Source organism: Grampus griseus (assembly GCF_964374135.1).
Source record: "Grampus griseus genome assembly, chromosome: 1".
In the NCBI taxonomy this organism is placed as follows: Eukaryota; Metazoa; Chordata; class Mammalia; order Artiodactyla; family Delphinidae; genus Grampus; species Grampus griseus.
In genome coordinates this window covers 168,682,136-168,699,705 of record NC_139017.1, presented here as the reverse complement: position 1 = coordinate 168,699,705, position 17,570 = coordinate 168,682,136, and the positions used below count along the sequence as shown (strand labels likewise).

Below are 17,570 nucleotides of genomic sequence, written 5' to 3'. Positions count from 1 at the left end.
GAAAACTTAGGAAACTCACCTCTGTCATTCCTTGGGTACTGAGGTCCCTAGCTAGTCTGGGTTCTCCTTTCTGCCTTTCAGAGTCTTCTCATGTTTGTGTTATGCATGGTGTCCAGGGTTTTTATTTGTACTTAGTAGGAGGAATAAGGAAAAGTATGTCTATTTCATCTTCCTGTAAGCAGAGCTCATTTTGGCATGTTAAAAAATAAAGTTACAAATACACTTTACATATGATTTAGCACTCCCACTTCTAGATGTGTACCGAAGAAAAATAAAATCATACGTTCAAATACTTACACACAAATGTTTATGTAAGCTCATTCACAAGAGCCCCAAACCGGAAACAACCAATTAACTTGTGGTATACCCATACAATGGAATATGATATAATCAGCAATAAAAAGGAATGAACTACTGGTATACACAACAACATGGATGAATCTCAGAAATATCATGCTATGGGACTTCCCTGGCGGTCCAGTGGTTAGGACTCCACACTTCCACTGCAGGGGGCACAGGTTTGATCCCTGGTCGGGGAACTAAGATTCCACATGCCACGTGGCAGGGGAAAAAAAAATCATGCTAAGTGAAAGAATCCAGACACAAAAGACTATGTATTACATGATTCCACTTTTATAAAATTCTAGAAAAGGCAAATTAATAGTGACAGAAAGCAGAGTAGTGGTTTCTAGGAGCAGAGTTTGAGGGATGTAACTGACTACAAAGTGGCATAAGGGACCAACTACACACTTAAAATTGGTGACTTTTATTGTATGTAAGTTATACCTCGATAAACCTGGTTGTTAAAGATTTACATTATTCCTAAACACAAATTAAAACCACAATGAGATACATTCCCCATGAGAATAGGTAAAACTAAAATAACTTTAAAAACCAATTAGTTTACCATCATGGTTGGAGGCTACATTCCTCCACTGTCTGAATCGTGCTTTCTTATCACTGGACAAGTCTTGTACCTAAGGATCCATAGCGCCATTCATCTGGGTAAAGCAGAAGTTGAGATATTCTCTGTCTCTATAGGGTGGACAACTGCGTATTCATGAAAATACCTAAGGACCAGGCTTTGTCCTTGACTGGATCTTCTAATACATCACAATAATTCTTTTTTGGACATGACCCAACTTACATGGTTTTGATTCAGAAAGAACTTATTAAGGATGAGAATGTTGAATTGGAGAATTAGAGCTTCCTTTTATTTATTTATTTTATACAGCGGGTAGAGCTTCCTTTTTTTTTTTTTTTAAATAGATTTATTTATTTATTCTGGGTTGCGTTGGGTCTCCGTCGCTGCCCGCGGTCTTCCTCTAGTTTCTGAGAGCAGGGGCTACTCTTCGTTGTGATGCACGGGCTTCTCATTGCCGTGACTTCTCTTTGTTGTGGAGCACAGGCTCTAGGCACGTGGGCTTCAGTAGTTGTGGCACGTGGGCTCAGTAGTTGAGGCTCGTGGGCTCTAGAACGTAGGCTCAGTAGCTGTGGCACACGGACTTAGTTGCTCCGCAGCACGGGGGATCTTCCCGGACCAGGGGTTGAACCCATGTCCCCTGCATTGGCAGGTGGATTCTTAACCACTGCGCCACCAGGGAAGTCCCCAGAGCTTCCTTTTAAATAAGACAATTTCTTTATTAGCCTCTAGTAATAGATTAGCTCAAAGGGTATGCACTGTGCACCAGAAGGATCAAGTTCAAAGTTCAGGGGACAACAAATACCAGCAGTGTCTAAATGCCAAAGCCTCTAAGCAGTGATGTGATTATTATAAATACCTATAATTCTTTGGGGTTTGAATGGGATAAAAAGAAGAGCTTGATTTGCTGCCATCTAGAACACTTCCAAAGCTTTTTTACTTTAGGAGGCTCCTTTCACATTCAGATGTTTATCTGATACCTTGATACAGAAGATTTAATAGAATTTCCAGGTTAGAATGTGCTGTCCTCAGGTATCGCAATGTTAGGCTTTATCCTTCATGTTTGGGGGCCATGAGGTAATAATTTGTCTTACACAAGCTGTGAAATGCCTTTGGAAGCTACTTAAATAGCCCCACATAAAGATTACTTAAAGGATATGGCTTGGATTTGTCCTCATTTGAGACCTGTTCATTTTTATCCAGCTGTGTTTGGATAGCATGCAATGAGGGGGTCACTATCGGAATATACTGCTTAATTTCATTATTGTAATGGGATGTTTGGACATCTATTAGCATATATTATTGTACAAGTGGTTTTTTGCCCAATTAATGAAATAATACAGGTGAATTTTAAATAACCCAGTGAAAGGAAGAGAATGTGTACTGCATACACTGCCAGGTGAAAGAAAAGAAGACTTCAGCAAAATCCAGGGTCACATACCAAGTGCCAGTAGTGGCAACAATTCAATCACCAATGTTCACTGCTGATGGAGCAAGAGTGGCCACTTTTTACTTAAACCCCATTTGTCCACAATGATTTGCCAAGCACAACTGTCTCTTTTCAGAGATAAGGCTATTAAACTGAGAGACAGCATTGTAGCAATCCTTGAATGAGGAGGGTACTTTTTTCTCTCCTGTATGTTGTACTGTTACAATTCTTTGACTTGTAAAGACTTTGGAATACAGGCAATCCCCTTTAACGCTTTCTGCTGAATTTATGGAGGCAATTCCATAGGGATCATGAATGCTTCTAACCAGCACATCAAAGCATTTGCACCTTGCGGAAATAATTCTAAACGCACTAATCAACAAGGCAGTTCAGTAAGGGAATCACCACTGTATGCCAGACAAAATACTCAAAAGCTCTCATATTAAGTTCAGTTTCAGGCCATAGTACCAATCCCTTTAACAACAAGCCATAGCAATATAACTTTACATGAGGGGAACCTCTAGGGAGAATCCTTTTTTCCCTCAACCTCAGCATAAACCTAGGCTTTTTTCTCAGGCTTTGCCCATCAGCACAGAACAGCTATTATTCTAACAGGGTTAGCCAAAGGATCAGAGCCAAAGCAATTGTCAGTTCGGAAAGGCCAGATGCCTAGCTAATCAAATATTAAATACTAGATTTCCATTTCTCAAGAAAGTTGATAATAAACGTATCATTTGCTTGTAGTATATCCGTTAACATTTACCATCTACCATGGGGAATGTAACAACACCACCGGCCACATGAAAAGCAGAAAACACAAACCTGAACTGGTGTTACAGACTAAATGTCTGTATCCCCCCCAAATTCATATGCTGAGACCCTAACCCTAAAGTGATGGTGTTGGGAGGTGGGGCCTTGGGGATGTGACTAGGTTTAGATCAGGTGTGAGAGTGGCACCCCCGTGATGGAATTAGTGTCCTCAGAAGAAGGGGAAGAGACTAGAGATCTCTTCCTTAGTCATGTGAAGACACAGCAAAAAGAGGCTGTCCAACCAGGAAGAGGCCCTCACAGACTCCGAATATGCCGGCACCTCCATCTGGGACCTTCCAGCCCCCAAAACTGTAAGAAATAAATGTTTTTTAAGCCACCCAGTCTATGTTATTTTGTTATAGCAGCCCAAACAGACTAAGACAAGTGGCATGAGCATCTCAAAATAACTGCTAATTTTTAAAGTAGAAGATTGTGTCAGAAGATGATGATTTATCTTTTTTGAAAAAATATTTATTTGGCTGCGCTGGGTCTTAGTTGCGGCACGTGGATCTTCATTGCAGCATGCGGGATCTTTAGTTGCGGCATGAGGGATCTTTAGTTGTGAAAGATGATGATTTATCTTGTACAATGTAGGAAGTCCATTTTCTTATCATGTATAACTTTTTTTTTTTTTTGTCTGCGTTGGGTCTTCGTTCCTGCGCGCGGGCTTTCTCTAGTTGCAGCGAGTGGGGGCTACCCTTCGTTGTGGTGCGCGGGCTTCTCATTGCGGTGGCTTGCTTCTCTTGCTGCGGAGCATGGGCTCTAGGCGCGTGGGCTTCAGTAGTTGTGGCGTGCGGGCTCAGTAGTTGTGGCGCACGGGCTTAGTTGCTCCGTGGCATATGGGATCTTCCCAGACCAGGGCATGAACCTGTGTCCTCTGCATTGGCAGGCGGATTCTTAACCACTGTGCCAACAGGGAAGTCCTCACGTATAACTTTTGATCTAGATTATACAATTATTCTTCTCAATTAAATTCGCTCATTTTTCATTCTACGGTTTCTTATGCATGTCAGAGGAGTAAAGCAGCAGCTGCTGATGTGTGGTATCAAGAACAGAAATACTGGGCTTCCCTGGTGGCGCAGTGGTTGAGAGTCTGCCTGCCGACGCAGGGGACGCGGGTTCGTGCCCCGGTCCGGGAAGATCCCACGTGCCACGGAGCAGCTGGGCCCGTGAGCCATGGCCGCTGAGCCTGCGCGTCCGGAGCCTGTGCTCCGCAACGGGAGAGGCCACAACAGTGAGAGGCCCACGTACTGCAAAAAAAAAAAAAAAAAAAAAAAAAGAATAGAAATACTTCACAAATAGAAAATAATGCCAGTTTTGTATCAGTGTCAGATACTTCAAATAGAAAATCAGTCAATTCCAATAATAATTAAAAATTTTCCACCCAATTCATGAAATCAAAGTAAAGCTTTTGGAAGTTCTTTTTGTTGAAGGTGACACTACTGTGAATGGTATTTTAAATTCTGTTATAAAGTTCAACAATGAAGATAAACATGTTTTTGCAATGGCCATATATATACTTACAAATCTTCGTGCATCACAGTGTTTGTTAAAAATAATCTTATTAAATTAAAAACCAACAGTGGTTCTCAAACAAGTGTGCATCAGAATTACCTGAAGGGCTGCTTAAAACAAATTGCAGGGCCCCACCCACTAGAGTTTCTGATTTAGTAGGTCAAGCATGAGGCACAGTAATTTGCATTTCTAACAAGTTCCCCAAGGATGCTGATGCTGATGCTGCCGGCCCTGAGACCACATTTTGAGAGCAACTGGCTTACAATTTCACTGTTAGAAGCTCTCTATCACTATGTAATTCAATTCATACAGTATAGACCAGGAGTCTGCAAACTATTGCCCATGGGCCAAATCTGACTCACTGCCAGTTTTCACAAATAAAGTTTTATTGGAAATTTGGAAAAAAGCCGTATCTATTTACTTATCACCTGTGGCTGCTTCCTCACTACAAAGGCAGTTGAATCACTGCAACAGAGAACATATGGCCTGCTGATATGGACTGAATGTTTGTGGGTTAGTTTAGGGCTAATCCACTAATTGGTTGGGTGGCACTTATAATAGTCACTATACAAATTCACATGTTGATCTAATCACCAAAGTGATGGTATCAGGAGGTGGGGCCTTTGGGAAATTCTTAGGTTATGAGGGTGGAGCCCTCATGAGTGGGATTAGTGCCCTTATAAAAGAAACCCCACAGAGCTCCCTTACCCCTTCTGCCAAATGAGAACACAGCAAGAAGATGGCCGCCTATGAACCAGAAAGCAGGTTCTCACCAGACACCAAACCTGCTGATGCCTTCATCTTACACTTCTAGCCTCCAAAACTGAGAAATGTCTACTGTTTATAAGCTACTCAATCTGTTGTATTTTGTTTTAGCAGCCCAAATGGACTGACACCCACAAAATATAAAATACTACCTGGCCCTTTACAGAAAAGATTGCTGACCTCTGATACAGACCACAGTGGAATTAAGTTTTCCTTATATTATCATGAGACTACAGAATATCGACTTACTCGTATATTCATTGATCATTCTCTACTCCTACAATGCCATTTTCCACTTTGATAACAACCACAAGAAAATTCTTTAACAACTGGTATTTACTATTACTATTAATGTCCCTAGTAAGAGCATTTGTTATTAAGTACAAGTCTCTCCAATATGGAATTGGAAAGATTCTTGGGAAGCAATAAAGATTTTCAAAAAGCTTCTTGTGTGAAAGTTGGGAAAGTCAGGGTTGTTTTATGATACCTAGAAGAGTGCTGAGGCAGAAGGGGTGTTAAAAAAAATTAAAAAATAAAAACATATGGAGGAGAAATGTATTTTCTCATAAGCAATTAAGGATCTTGACATTCCGACCTTCCTTACTGCTTCTAAAATGTATTCAGAATGCAAATTTGAGACACTGGTGAATTAACCATCACAACCACTAGTAACAAGCAGGCCAGAATGCAGAGGAAGCACATAGGTCAGCCAGATGCCCTCCCTCGAGCCTTTAACTTCAGGAGTCCCCTTTCTGTCACATTGATTCGAGTATACAAAATCTATACCAACTCATTTTTCTGGTCTTCTATATGGTACACAAGTCTCTAGTTTTTGAAGGTTGGTTAAGTATGTTTGTCACTTTCCAGATCCAACTCTGTTCCTTTGTCTTTTGAAAAAGTTTTTTAGTAGGGACTTCCCTGGTGGCCCAGTGGGTAAGACTCCATGCTCCCAATGCAGGGAGCCTGGGTTCGATCTCTGGTTGGGGAACTAGATCTTGCATTCATGCTGCAACTAAGTCTGTATGCCACAACTAAGAAGTCCACATGCCACAACTAAAGATCTTGCGTGCTGCAACTAAGACCCAATGCAACCAAAATAAATAAATAAATAATATTAAAAAAGAAAAAAGAAAAAGCTCTTTAGTAACGAAATGGCTGAATTCAAGTGACCATCAAATATGTATGAGATACCCTCCCCAAAAGGATCTAACAGATGGGAAATGACCTAACAGATGACACATCCCTGATGGAGACACTCGGGACTAAAGGTCTCCTGACCAGTCAAGTGGCTCATCTTCTTGACTTGACCACATAGGACCATTGCTCCCTGAGAAAGAGTTTATCTTCCAGAGATGACCATCTGTTTCTCTCACATCCTCTTTTTACAACATAACTGAGACACTCCTCCATGAGGCAAGAGGGATGCCTGCCCTTGGAAGCCAGCAGCACATGCTGTGGGGAAGCCCAGGCCACATGGAGGGGTCACATGTAAGTGATGACAACAGCTGACAATCAGCATTAATTGTTAAGACATGTGAATTAGCCTGCAGGTGATTTTAGCCTCCAGCTGTAATGGCACTTCTCAGACACAGGGGAACAGATGAGTATTCCCCACTGAGCCCTGCCAAACAGCAGACTTCTGAGCTAAATGACTGTGTGTGTGTGTGTGTGTGTGTGTGTGTGTGTGTGTGTGTGTGTTTTTTAAAAAAACAGCTTTATAGAGACATAATCCACATTATTATACACCCACTTATTTTATGTATTTATTTTTATTTTTGGCTGCATTGAGTCTTCGTTGTTGCGCATGGGGTTTCTCTAGTTGCGGCGAGCAGGGGCTACTCTTCGTTGTGGTGCACGGGCTTCTCATTGTGGTGGCTTCTCCTGTTGTGGAGCACAGACTCTAGGCGCGCAGGCTTCAGTAGTTGTGGCACGTGGGCTCAGCAGTTGTGGCTCACGGGCTCTAGAGTGCAGGCTCAGTAGTTGTGGCACATGGGCTTAACTGCTCCACGGCATGTGGGATCTTCCTGAATCAGGGATCAAGCCTGTGTCCCCTGCACGGGCAGGTGATTTCTTAACCACTGCACCACCAGGGAAGTCCCTATACACCCATTTAAAGTGTACAATTCAATGTTTTTTTTTCTTAGTGTATTCAGCATTGTACAACCACCACAATCAACTTTAGAGCATTTTCATCACCCCCCAAAGAAACCTGTGCTCATTATCAGTTAATCTCCATTTCCTCCCAACCCCCCCCCAGCCTTAGGCAACCACTAATCTACTTTCTGTCTCTAATAGATTTGCCTATTTCAGACATTTCACGCAAATCAGATCACACAATATGAGGCCTTTTGGAACTGTCATCTTTCACTTGGGATAACATCTTCAAGGTTCATCCACATTGTAGATGTTTCATTACTTCATTTCTATCGCCAAATAATAGTCCATGGTATGGATATACCACTTTTTATTTATCCATTCATCAGCTGATGGACATTTGGGCTGTCTCTATTTTTTAGCTATTATGGACTTACTTCTCGACTCTCAATTCTTTTTTTTTTTTTTAAATTTATTTTTATTTTTTTTTTAAGAAGATGTTGGGGGTAGGAGTTTATTAATTAATTTATTTTTGCTGTGTTGGGTCTTCGTTTCTGTGCGAGGGCTTTCTCTAGTTATGGCAAGCGGGGGCCACTCTTCATCGCGGTGCGCGGGCCTCTCACTATCATGGCCTCTCTTGTTGCGGAGCACAGGCTCCAGACGCACAGGCTCAGTAGTTGTGGCTCACGAGCCTAGTTGCTCTGCGGCATGTGGGATCCTCCCAGACCAGGGCTTGAACCCGTGTCCCCTGCATTAGCAGGCAGATTCTTAACCACTGCGTCACCAGGGAAGCCCTGGACTCTCAATTCTGTTCCATCGATCTATATGTCTACCCTTGTGCCAGTCCCATACTGCTTTTATTCTGTAGCTTTGTAGTAAGCTTTGAAATCAGGAATTGGAGGACTTTGTTCTTGCTTAAATTTGTTTTGGCTATTCTGTATCCCTTGAATTTCCATATGAATTTTTTAAAAATTTTGCCAATTTCTGTAAAAAAAAAAAAAATCCAGCTGGGGTTTTGATAGGGCTTGAACTGAATCTTATTAGGTCAATTTCAGATTTTGTTATCTTAAGCAACTCAATTTTGGGGTGGCTTGTTGTACAATAACTGATACTATTATTAACATGAGTGGGGTAATAACTGATATTACCCCACTTGCGGAAGCATCCATTTTATTATGGGTGAAGACAAAGGAGGGTGTCTTCACTCCAAATAATAAAACTTCATCTGAAAGGTGTCTCCTTCTAGAAGGCAAGTAGGACTTTCCTTTGAACAGTCTTTGATTGGTGGTTGTCTGCATTTCCAGGTTGAGCCCCTTTCATCACTTGAAGAGACTGGTCCAAATGCTGCCTACTGCTGCTGCCTGGCCCACACCCTACCTCTCGCCCAGGGTGTGATTTTTCTGTCCTGGGAATGTTCAAACAGCAATCACTGGACCTGGGATTTCATTTCTTCTCCAGACTTGGGTGCCCTTACTTGGGGTAGGGATTTGCTGAGGGAAATGGGGGTCCTGGCTGCCCACGCCCACTCCCACCAAAAGGAGGCCCAGCAGCAGAGCTGAGAATCTGTGGAAGACCAGAAGGAGGCTTTAGCTAAGAGTAAAGCCGCTGCTGAAGTGAGTGTGTGTTAAAATGTCCCACAGCATCCTGGAAGGTTTTATTCTTCTTCATGGTGACGCTAACGGTAGGTTTTTGCCCAAATTATTCCATTTCTAAGTATTTAATGAGGTAATTCTGAATGAGAGAAAATCTACCTCAGGGCATATGACCCTCTTTTCTTCTGTCGCGTGTAGAAGCGTGAGGGCCACCTGCAGCCTGGCTGTTGAGGGGCTAGGCTGGGTTCAAGGCAGGAGGCTGGGAAGACCCTCCCACTGCCTCTGCCTTTAGACGACTCCAGCTCATGGTTCTACCCCTTTGGCAGGAAGCCCCCAGGCAGGGTGGAAACAAGTCATAAGCAGTTGAGGAGACAAATCTGTGGGCTTCACTCCGGGCCTGGGCTACAGCCAGGTCAAGTGCCTGCTTTATTCAGACGGGAAATGCATGAATGGGGCTCAGCCCCAGCCTTTACACATTGTGAAGGCAACTGGGAGTGAGGCAGGGATCTAGAAAAATAATGCATGGATCCAGACAATGGAGAAAGACCATGCTAAATCAGCTTAAGGCAAAGACCGGCCAGGGGGAGAGAGTAGAAGAGGTGACAGAAAAGGAAGAAACCTTGGGCAGCTTGAGCTGTGTTGGGGCCTAGCGGAAGTAGCTGGGACATTCATGGGCAACCAGGTGCCAGGCCTGATCAAAGGCCTGCACGATGGCTGGCTCTAGGGGCCCTTCTTCAGTGGCCACCAAGTTCTGTTCCAGCTGCTCCAGGCTGGACATGCCCAGGATGACCGCGTCCCCGTGGGCACCCTGCAAGGGGAGACGGCCAGACGTCAACACACTAGCGCACCACAGTGACCCCGGTCACACACGTTTCCCACACTCCACCCACAGCCTTGCCCCTGCCAAAACTTGGGACCTGGTTTTTTAACTTTATACTCTACATAGTTCTAGAAAGCACTTAAGGTACCTTCAACAACTGTAACTATGTGACCCCACAAACCCCGTCTTCTTTCCTCCTGCTGCCACACTGCTCATCCTCATTCAGACCGAAGTTCAGAGCCCAGTTCTGCCACTCAGCAGCTGTGTAAACTAGGTTTAGCTATTTAACCCCCCTGAGACTCAAATCTTCTCAATTTTCAGCGTGGCTATGGGAATGAGAAATTATGCAAAGCATTGAGCTCCCACTTATTGAAAACCTACTATATACATGTCAGAGACGATGCAACTATGTAAGGCTGATGCTGGGGAAAAATTTTAGCCAGGAAGACAGGGGACACCAAGGACAGAGGGAAATCCCACCTCCCCCCAGAGGAGCCAGACCAGGGGGTTTACAGTCAAATCTGTGATAATTTTCTATCCCTTTCACAGCTGTATGAACCCCAGTTTGCTTATCAGTAAAACTGGAATAATCACACTTCATCAGGCCTAAGTAATAATTCAATCCATGTTAGGAAAGCCCTCATTATAGGGCCTGGCACTTGGACAGCTACTCAGAACAACAGGAAGGCTGCCATGAAAACTGGAACAAAGAGAAATTTCAGAGGGAAAAACTACTTAGAAATCACCTGAAGGTAATGCTGGCTTCCCGAAGGGAGAAGAAGTGGGGCTTCCAGCAACGAGGGGTTACCTGGAGCTGTGAATGGTGGTACATCCACCGGAGGGCGGCCGAGGTCATGCTGGGGGCACTGGGGCCATACGCAGCCTGCAGGGCCTTCTCCACCAGGGCAATGGCCTTGAAGTGGTGTTCCTTCCAGAAGCTGAGCAGGTGGGGAGGGTAGCACAGGGGTCAGGACCATGGGGTCACACTGGGGGCCACCGCCAAAGAGTCAAACAGGACAGCTGCGCTCACCCCAACCCTGCAGCATGGAGGGGCTGGTATCCCCTCTAGCAATGGGTCTCCTGCTTTATTGAAACACCCAGGATGCTGGGTCCCTCACCAGAGACCTCAATGACATCTTTACCCCTGAGGACTCAAAGCCTGCCCTTACTTTACCTAGGGAAACAGGCAGCAAGTACAGGGGTGTGGCTCGGCCCCAGGACTGCTAAGCCTCCATCCAGGGCCCTCTCCTTCCCCATCTGCAGGTGACGAGCACTCCTCGGGGCGGAGCGATGCATTGGAAGACCTGGCATAAGGTCCAGGGATCCTCATTCCTCACGGAGGTCCCAAGAAAACAAGAAGAAACCCTATAGAGGGCTTCATAATTCCTCTAGGAATCAAAAGAGGTAGGTCCAGGCAGCAAGGGGCGGCTTGGAGACCCAGGAAAGCGGCCTAGAACTCCTCCATTTCAGATAAAGGGGACCCCCTCCCACTCCTCCCACCCTGACGCAGCCCATCCCCAGCTCACCGATTCCTGTAGATCTCTGCCCAATTGGTCCCAAAGAAGCGGCCCACAGGTTGCTTCCTGTCCTTGTCCTCATACTTGTACTTGCCGGTCAGCAGGCCCCCTGAGGGAAGGTTGTAATCAGATCCCCTGGCACTGCTCCCAGAGGCTGCTCTGGACCGGAAGTGGGGGTGATGGTGGGGGACCCAGGAGGGATGGAGGACCCAGCCCAGCCTCCTGTCAAACCCTTCCCTGCTTCCCAGGTCTGGGGCCGGGTATCCCCAGGGTCAGGAATAGGGAGAAACAGGACCAGAAATACCCCCCGGGACCTGGGAGGGGAGCCCGTCCCCACAGCAGCCCATATCCCATACCAGCCAAAGGGTTGTAGGCGTAGAACCTCAGTCCGAAGTGCCTGATGCAGGGGAAGAGCTCTGTCTCCACCTGCCGGGTGGTGGCGTTGTACATGCCCTGCGGGCAGAAGGGGCAGCTGGAGAGGGTGCACGGGTCAGGGAACCCCAGTCTTCTTCAAAAACCTTCAGTCAAAACCTGCCCAGGACTTAAGCAATGATTTCCAACATCACCAGTGGTGGCTGGGTGAAGGGGAGATGGTGCTGGGCCCCAGGAAGGGACAGTGGACGGGATATGTCATTCCCCACATATCTGTAGGCGCCGGTTGTATGCTGGACACTGAGTTCCCAAACACCAGCGTATCTAGCAAGGTCTCTGCTTCCAAGAGACGTTAGAGTCAAGTTAAAAACAAAGACAGAGGTCAGGTGATCACATAAAGGTGGGTTCGGTGATCATAGCAGATTCTCCCAAATACTTGCTCAATGTATGAAGATAGGGTTTGGAGATGGGAGGCCCCACTGGGCTGTTGGGAAAGGCTTCCAGAGGAAGAGGCATCTAAGCGAGACCTGGGCACTCGTTCCCACGAGAAGCAGGGAGGAGTGTTCCAGGCTGACTGCAGAGGGAGAAGCAGGCAGGAAGGGGAGCCTGGGCCGGAGAGAGCAGGCGCCTCATGGCTGGGCTGAGGGTACCCGGGAGCCATCTACAGGCTGTGAGCAGGGGAGGCAGGGAGGTGGCTGCTATGCAGAGGGCATGGGGTGGGCGGGGACATTGGGGGGGAGTGGGAGGGGCCGCGAGGACCCGGGATCAGCAGGCACCCAGGAGACAGAGGCCTCTGCAGCCCCGGCCTCACCTGGTACACGGTGGGCAGGATCCAGTTGTTGCTCTTGCACAGGGTACAGATCTCGGCCACTTCCCAGGCGGCATAGTTGGAGAGGCCAAGCTCCACAAACTTGCCCTGCGGGGGAGAGGCCAAGGTCAGAACCCACTGCAGCCCAGAACACCAGGAAGGAGAGACTGGCTGGGGACCCTGGGAGTGGGGTCTGTCCCCAGCTCTGCTCTGGGACAGCCCTGGAGCCTCCACTCTCCTGGGCAACGACAGGCCAAGCAGAGGAGCTGGGGGGCCGCCCTCACCTCCTGGCGCAGCTGGTGGCAGGCACGCAGTGTCTCTTCCACGGGGGTGCCGTGGTCCGGTGCATGGAGATAGAAGAGGTCAACGTGCGGACATTGCAGCCGCTTCAGTGACGCCTCCAGCTGGGACCGGAGGCTGCCAGGCTTCAGAGACTTCCCTTCCCAGGGATTGGCCTTGGTGGCGATTTTCACTTTGTGGGAAGAATGTAATGGTTAAGAAACTTACTGTAACCACTTACTAGCCATGTGACCCTGGCTAAATTACTTAAGTTCTCTGAGTTTCAATTCTCTAATCTATAAAATGGGGATGATAACAACGGAACTGTCTTCACAGGGAGAGCATGAGGATTCAATAATGTCTCATGTGTGAGTTCCCAATGTTCACTGCTGCTATATTAGTCACCAAACTGCTAGCTGTGTCAAGCCTTGTAGTAGAGGCCAAGCGCACAGAGATGAACTAAACACTCAATTTCTGCCCTCAAGGAGGTCGCAAGCTAGAAGGTGACGTTACAATATGTAAGTGCAGTAGAGCCCAGAGGAGACGTATGTGGCCAACCTGGGAATTCCAGGAAGGGCTTCCTGACCCCACGAGTCTCCAAAAAAGCATCCTGGGACTTCCCTGGTGGTCCAGTGGTTAAGACTCTGCACTTCCACTGCAAGGGGCATGGGTTCAATCCCTGTTTGGGGAACTAAGATCCCGCATGCTGCACAGCACGGCCAAAAAAAAAAAGAAGAGTCCCAGCCAACAAGGAAGGGTGGGAGCACATTCCGAAGGATGGGAACTTGGACAAAGTCACAAAGGCAAGAAAGCACGGTACGTGAAGGCCATACGTGCAACTCTGAGTTATAAACTCCAGGCAGGGAGCAGTGGTATGTGAGACAAGAGAAGGGGGTCCAGACCTAATCCCAACGGGTTTTCTCAAATACCATCATTCAAAGGTTTTATGAGTGAACTGGTCAGCTGTGTTCGCTCTGGTTGCCAAATAGAGACGTCGAGGGGGCAGGCCTGAAGACAGGGGGACAAGTAAAGAGGCTGCTGCAGGAATTCAGGAAAGAGATGCAGCTGCTGAACATAACCACTGGCAGATCCATTTGAGAGAGAGGTAGAAGGCAAAATGAGCAGAAGGCAGTGACAGTTTCCCCCCTCTCCTTCCAGACTCCTGGAAGCGTGCACATCCGCATACCCACTGTAGAGACACACTCCCCATGAGAACAAGAGTGTTCTGCCATGCAAGCAGCTTGGAAGTGCTATAAAGAATGCTGGCTCTCTGGGGGATTCCCTGGTGGCGCAGTGGTTAAGAATCTGCCTGCCAATCAAAGGGACACAGGTTCGAGCCCTGGCCGGGGAAGATTCCACATGCTGCAGAGTGACTAAGCCCGCGAGCCACAACTACTGAGCCCACCACAACTACTGAAGCCTGCGTGCCTAGAGCTCGCGCTCCTCAACAAGAGAAGCCACCACAATGAGAAGCCCGCGCACCGCAACGAAGAGTAGCTCCCGCTCTCTGCAACTAGAGAAAGCCCGCGCACAGCAATGAAGACCCAACACAGCCAAAAATAAACAAATAAATAAATTTATATATTAAAAAAAAAGAACGCTGGCTCTCTGGATCCTGCACTTTCCATATCTGGCAAACGCAACTCAGTAATCCAGAGGGGAGGGAGTCATCAGACCACTTGGATGTTGGAGAGACCAAGTCTCTCAGCTTCTCGTCCAGATTTTTTCCATTCCCCACATTTCTCAATCTCCCTGCATTCTTGGTGTGAACCTTGCCTCGGGTCTGACCTGAGGACTTTGACTCTGTGAGTGCCTGGCCTCAAAGAAGGAAGCAGGGAAGGACTGGAGGGGGAGAAACCAATTCAGGAATAAAATCTTCCTTAGTCACGAGAGGCACCCAGGTGAACTAGAGAGTGTGGGTCTGAGATGCACATTCCCAAGTCTGTTCCTCCAGATCCACCAAGCTATGAATCTAAGGAGGACCCAGAGGAGGACGCCCCTGACACAAGGGCTGGGAAGAAAGAGTCTCAGCATGGAAAAGAGGAGGCAGAGTGTGGCAGTAATAGTATCAGCTGACTTCACTGGGTCCCACCATGTGCCAGGCACCCTCCTAGGCACTTCCAGTGGCATCAGGCTGATGAGGGACCGTCCCTCCACACACACATCCTCCACTCAAGCACACCTGCCTCCTGGCCACCCACACACCAGTCTTGGCACAGCTATGCTCTCAGCGTCTCATAACACTTTGACTCATGCTCTGCCCAGCAAACTACTATTGTTCCTTGAAGGCCCAGCCTCAGTGTTCTCTGAGCCTTCCCTAGGGCCTCTGCCTGGCCCCATCATGCCTTCCCTAAAAGTGCTTCCTCTTCTACGCTCCTCTGCAATTATTTGCTTCAATCTTCCCCACTAGACTCTGAGCTCCCTGCGGGTGGGTTAGAGACACTTTCCCTCCTATAGCTCCATAAGAAGCTGGCATAGGGCTACAGGAGTGGACAGAAAAGCCTTACCCTGTCTCTCACGCCTCCCCACTCTTTAACCCACCACCCCTGCTCCCCCAGCCGGGTCTATGGCAATGCTACAGCTCTCCCTGAGAGAGCCAGGAGTACTGCCAACTGAACAGAACAAAGTCTGGGGACTGATGAAAGACCTGGATGAGAAAAGGGCTCTCGGGGAGCGCATGGGCGTTGAGGACAATGGGGAGAGGGGCATAGGCAGAGCGCCTGGGGACCAGTTATGGGCACCTGTCAGGGTTGGAGGGGGGTACAGCATAACTCTGGAGACCAGTGCCGCAGAGAGGTGCACTAAGAAAGCAACTGGGGTAGGAAGCCAAGGACTAGATCAGGCTCGGGGGTTACCGAGTTGCAATCCCCAGACGAAGAAGCGGAGGGGAAGGTGGTCAGGAGAAAACGCTGTTCAGCTGTCGGGGCTGGATGTGCAAGGGACTTGAGGCGCGGGGTGTTCACAGAGCTGCGGGATGGCCAGGGGAGGTGGGCGCCCCAGGGGCGGGGCGAAGCTGTCGGCCCTGACCGCGGCGGGCGCGTGGCTGGGGTCGGGTCAGCGTCCTGCGGGACGGGTCTGCACTGCACGGTGCAGGGAGAGGACAGGTGGTCGGTGCGCGGGCGCCAGAAGTTACCTTTGCAGTCGCCGCCGCCCAGCCCGAGCCCCAGGCCGCCCAGGATGCTCTCGGACTGGCCGTCGCTGTACATGAAGGCCGTGTCCAGCTCAGTGTGGCCGCGCTCCAGAAAGGCGCACACTGCCGCGGCGCTGGCGGGCGCGTCCATGCGGCGCCCCATCTCCATGGTGCCCAGCACGGTGGCGGGCCGGACAGGGGAGCCTGAGGTGGCCCGCGGGCCCCGGGACATGGCGGCTGCGGTGGCGGCGGTGCGAGCCTCGGGTGGCCGGGGGGTACGAGCGCAGCGGACGGCGACGCGGGCCACCGCGCGAGACAAGCTGCTCAGCATGAGGTCGGCGCCTGCGCGCTGGGGCGCCTCGGGCCCCGCCTCCCTGCCGATGGGGAGAAGCGCGGCGCCCCCTCACGCAAGATACGCTCGCTCGCCACGACTCCCGGGACCTTCCGCCAAGTGCGCGGCGCAAGAGGCGGAGCCGCGCAGCTCCGGGGCGGGGCGGGGCGGGGCGGGGTTTCTGGTCAGCTGATGAAGGCAGGAGCTGGAGAACCCAGAAGCCGGGCGGCGGGGAGGCTCTAGACTTGGTAAGCCGAATTTGAGGCTGGGGCTGCGGTTCGGGACTCTGGGCCTTCCCTGCTACATCTTTCCAACACCCTCCTCCAGCCCCTGGATGGTCCTGGGGCTACTGCCCCCACCTCGGGGCGCGAGATCTTGGAGCGAGGCTCTGGGCTGGGATTGGGAGGCCCTCGGCGGCCCAGGGCCCCCTCCTCAAGGGCGACCAGCATGACCCCTCGGGCCGCTCTGACCTAGGGCCTGGGGTCTGGGTTCCTTTTTCACCTCTTGTTCCCGGCCGACGGGCCCCTGCGTTTCTGACGACTTTGTTTTCCCCAGGGCGGGCCAGAGGGGGGCTTCGCGGCGAATGAGCGCCGACCCCAGCGGCTGCCCTGTTATTATCCCCGCCTAACAGGCGGCCGGTGCTCGGCTGAGTCACTAGGAGGGAGTTGTGACCGAGGACCTGGAGGGCTGGAGTGGGTGGTAGCCCCAAGGCGGGATGCTTCTCCCCTCAGGTGCTCCCCAATTCTGCAGGGAGCCCAGATTGTCCCCTCCCACTCCATGCCTAGGACAGGTTTCCAAGTGTGTACCTGGGGAGTCTGTGTTTGGAAGTATGAGGACTGACGCAGTCTTGTCTTTTCAAGGCTTCCTGAAGCCTGCTGTTTGCCGGGAACCCTGTGGGGGGAGGGGAGAGAGCGCTAGACAGAACAGAATAATAGCCGTTCCCGGTTATTCTACTGAGGGTTTAACCTGTGCCAGGCACCATTCTAATCCCTCAGCCTGGATTCTCTCATTTAACTCTGCCGTTAGCCTAGCAGGTGGATACTTGCATCATTCCCTCGTTTTACAGGGTGGAACTCTGAGGCTCAGGCACTTGACCGAGAATTCATTACTAGTAGGCATTAGGCAGGTCAGTTCCAGAGTGCTTTCTCCTCAACCCTAGGCCATCCAAGCTCACAATTAGGTCTCC

At 49.2% G+C, this 17,570-nt stretch overlaps 1 protein-coding gene across 1 annotated transcript; it reads right to left on the bottom strand.

Moving 5' to 3' along the window:
• Positions 1-8,056: 8,056 nt before the first annotated feature.
• AKR7A2 (aldo-keto reductase family 7 member A2) lies at positions 8,057-16,449 on the bottom strand. The gene is made up of 7 exons (XM_082672840.1): positions 16,057-16,449; positions 12,929-13,116; positions 12,648-12,752; positions 11,821-11,917; positions 11,474-11,573; positions 10,756-10,885; positions 8,057-9,935 (listed from the first exon to the last, which is right to left on the bottom strand). The coding sequence occupies exons 1-7, from the start codon at positions 16,382-16,384 to the stop codon at positions 9,774-9,776; spliced, it is 1,110 nt and encodes a 369-aa protein (XP_082528966.1). The 5' UTR covers positions 16,385-16,449; the 3' UTR covers positions 8,057-9,773.
• Positions 16,450-17,570: the final 1,121 nt, after the last annotated feature.

Excerpts from the sequence above, each read along its gene's own strand:
- AKR7A2 (XM_082672840.1), bottom strand. The coding sequence starts at position 16,384 with ATGCTGAGCAGCTTGTCTCGCGCGGTGGCCCGCGTCGCCGTCCGCTGC. Across the intron at positions 10,886-11,473 it reads GCAGAGATCTACAGGAATCG|CTTCTGGAAGGAACACCACT; the intron begins GTGAGCTGGGGA and ends CCACCTGCTCAG. Across the intron at positions 9,936-10,755 it reads ACCACCATTCACAGCTCCAG|GGTGCCCACGGGGACGCGGT; the intron begins GTAACCCCTCGT and ends CTCCCCTTGCAG.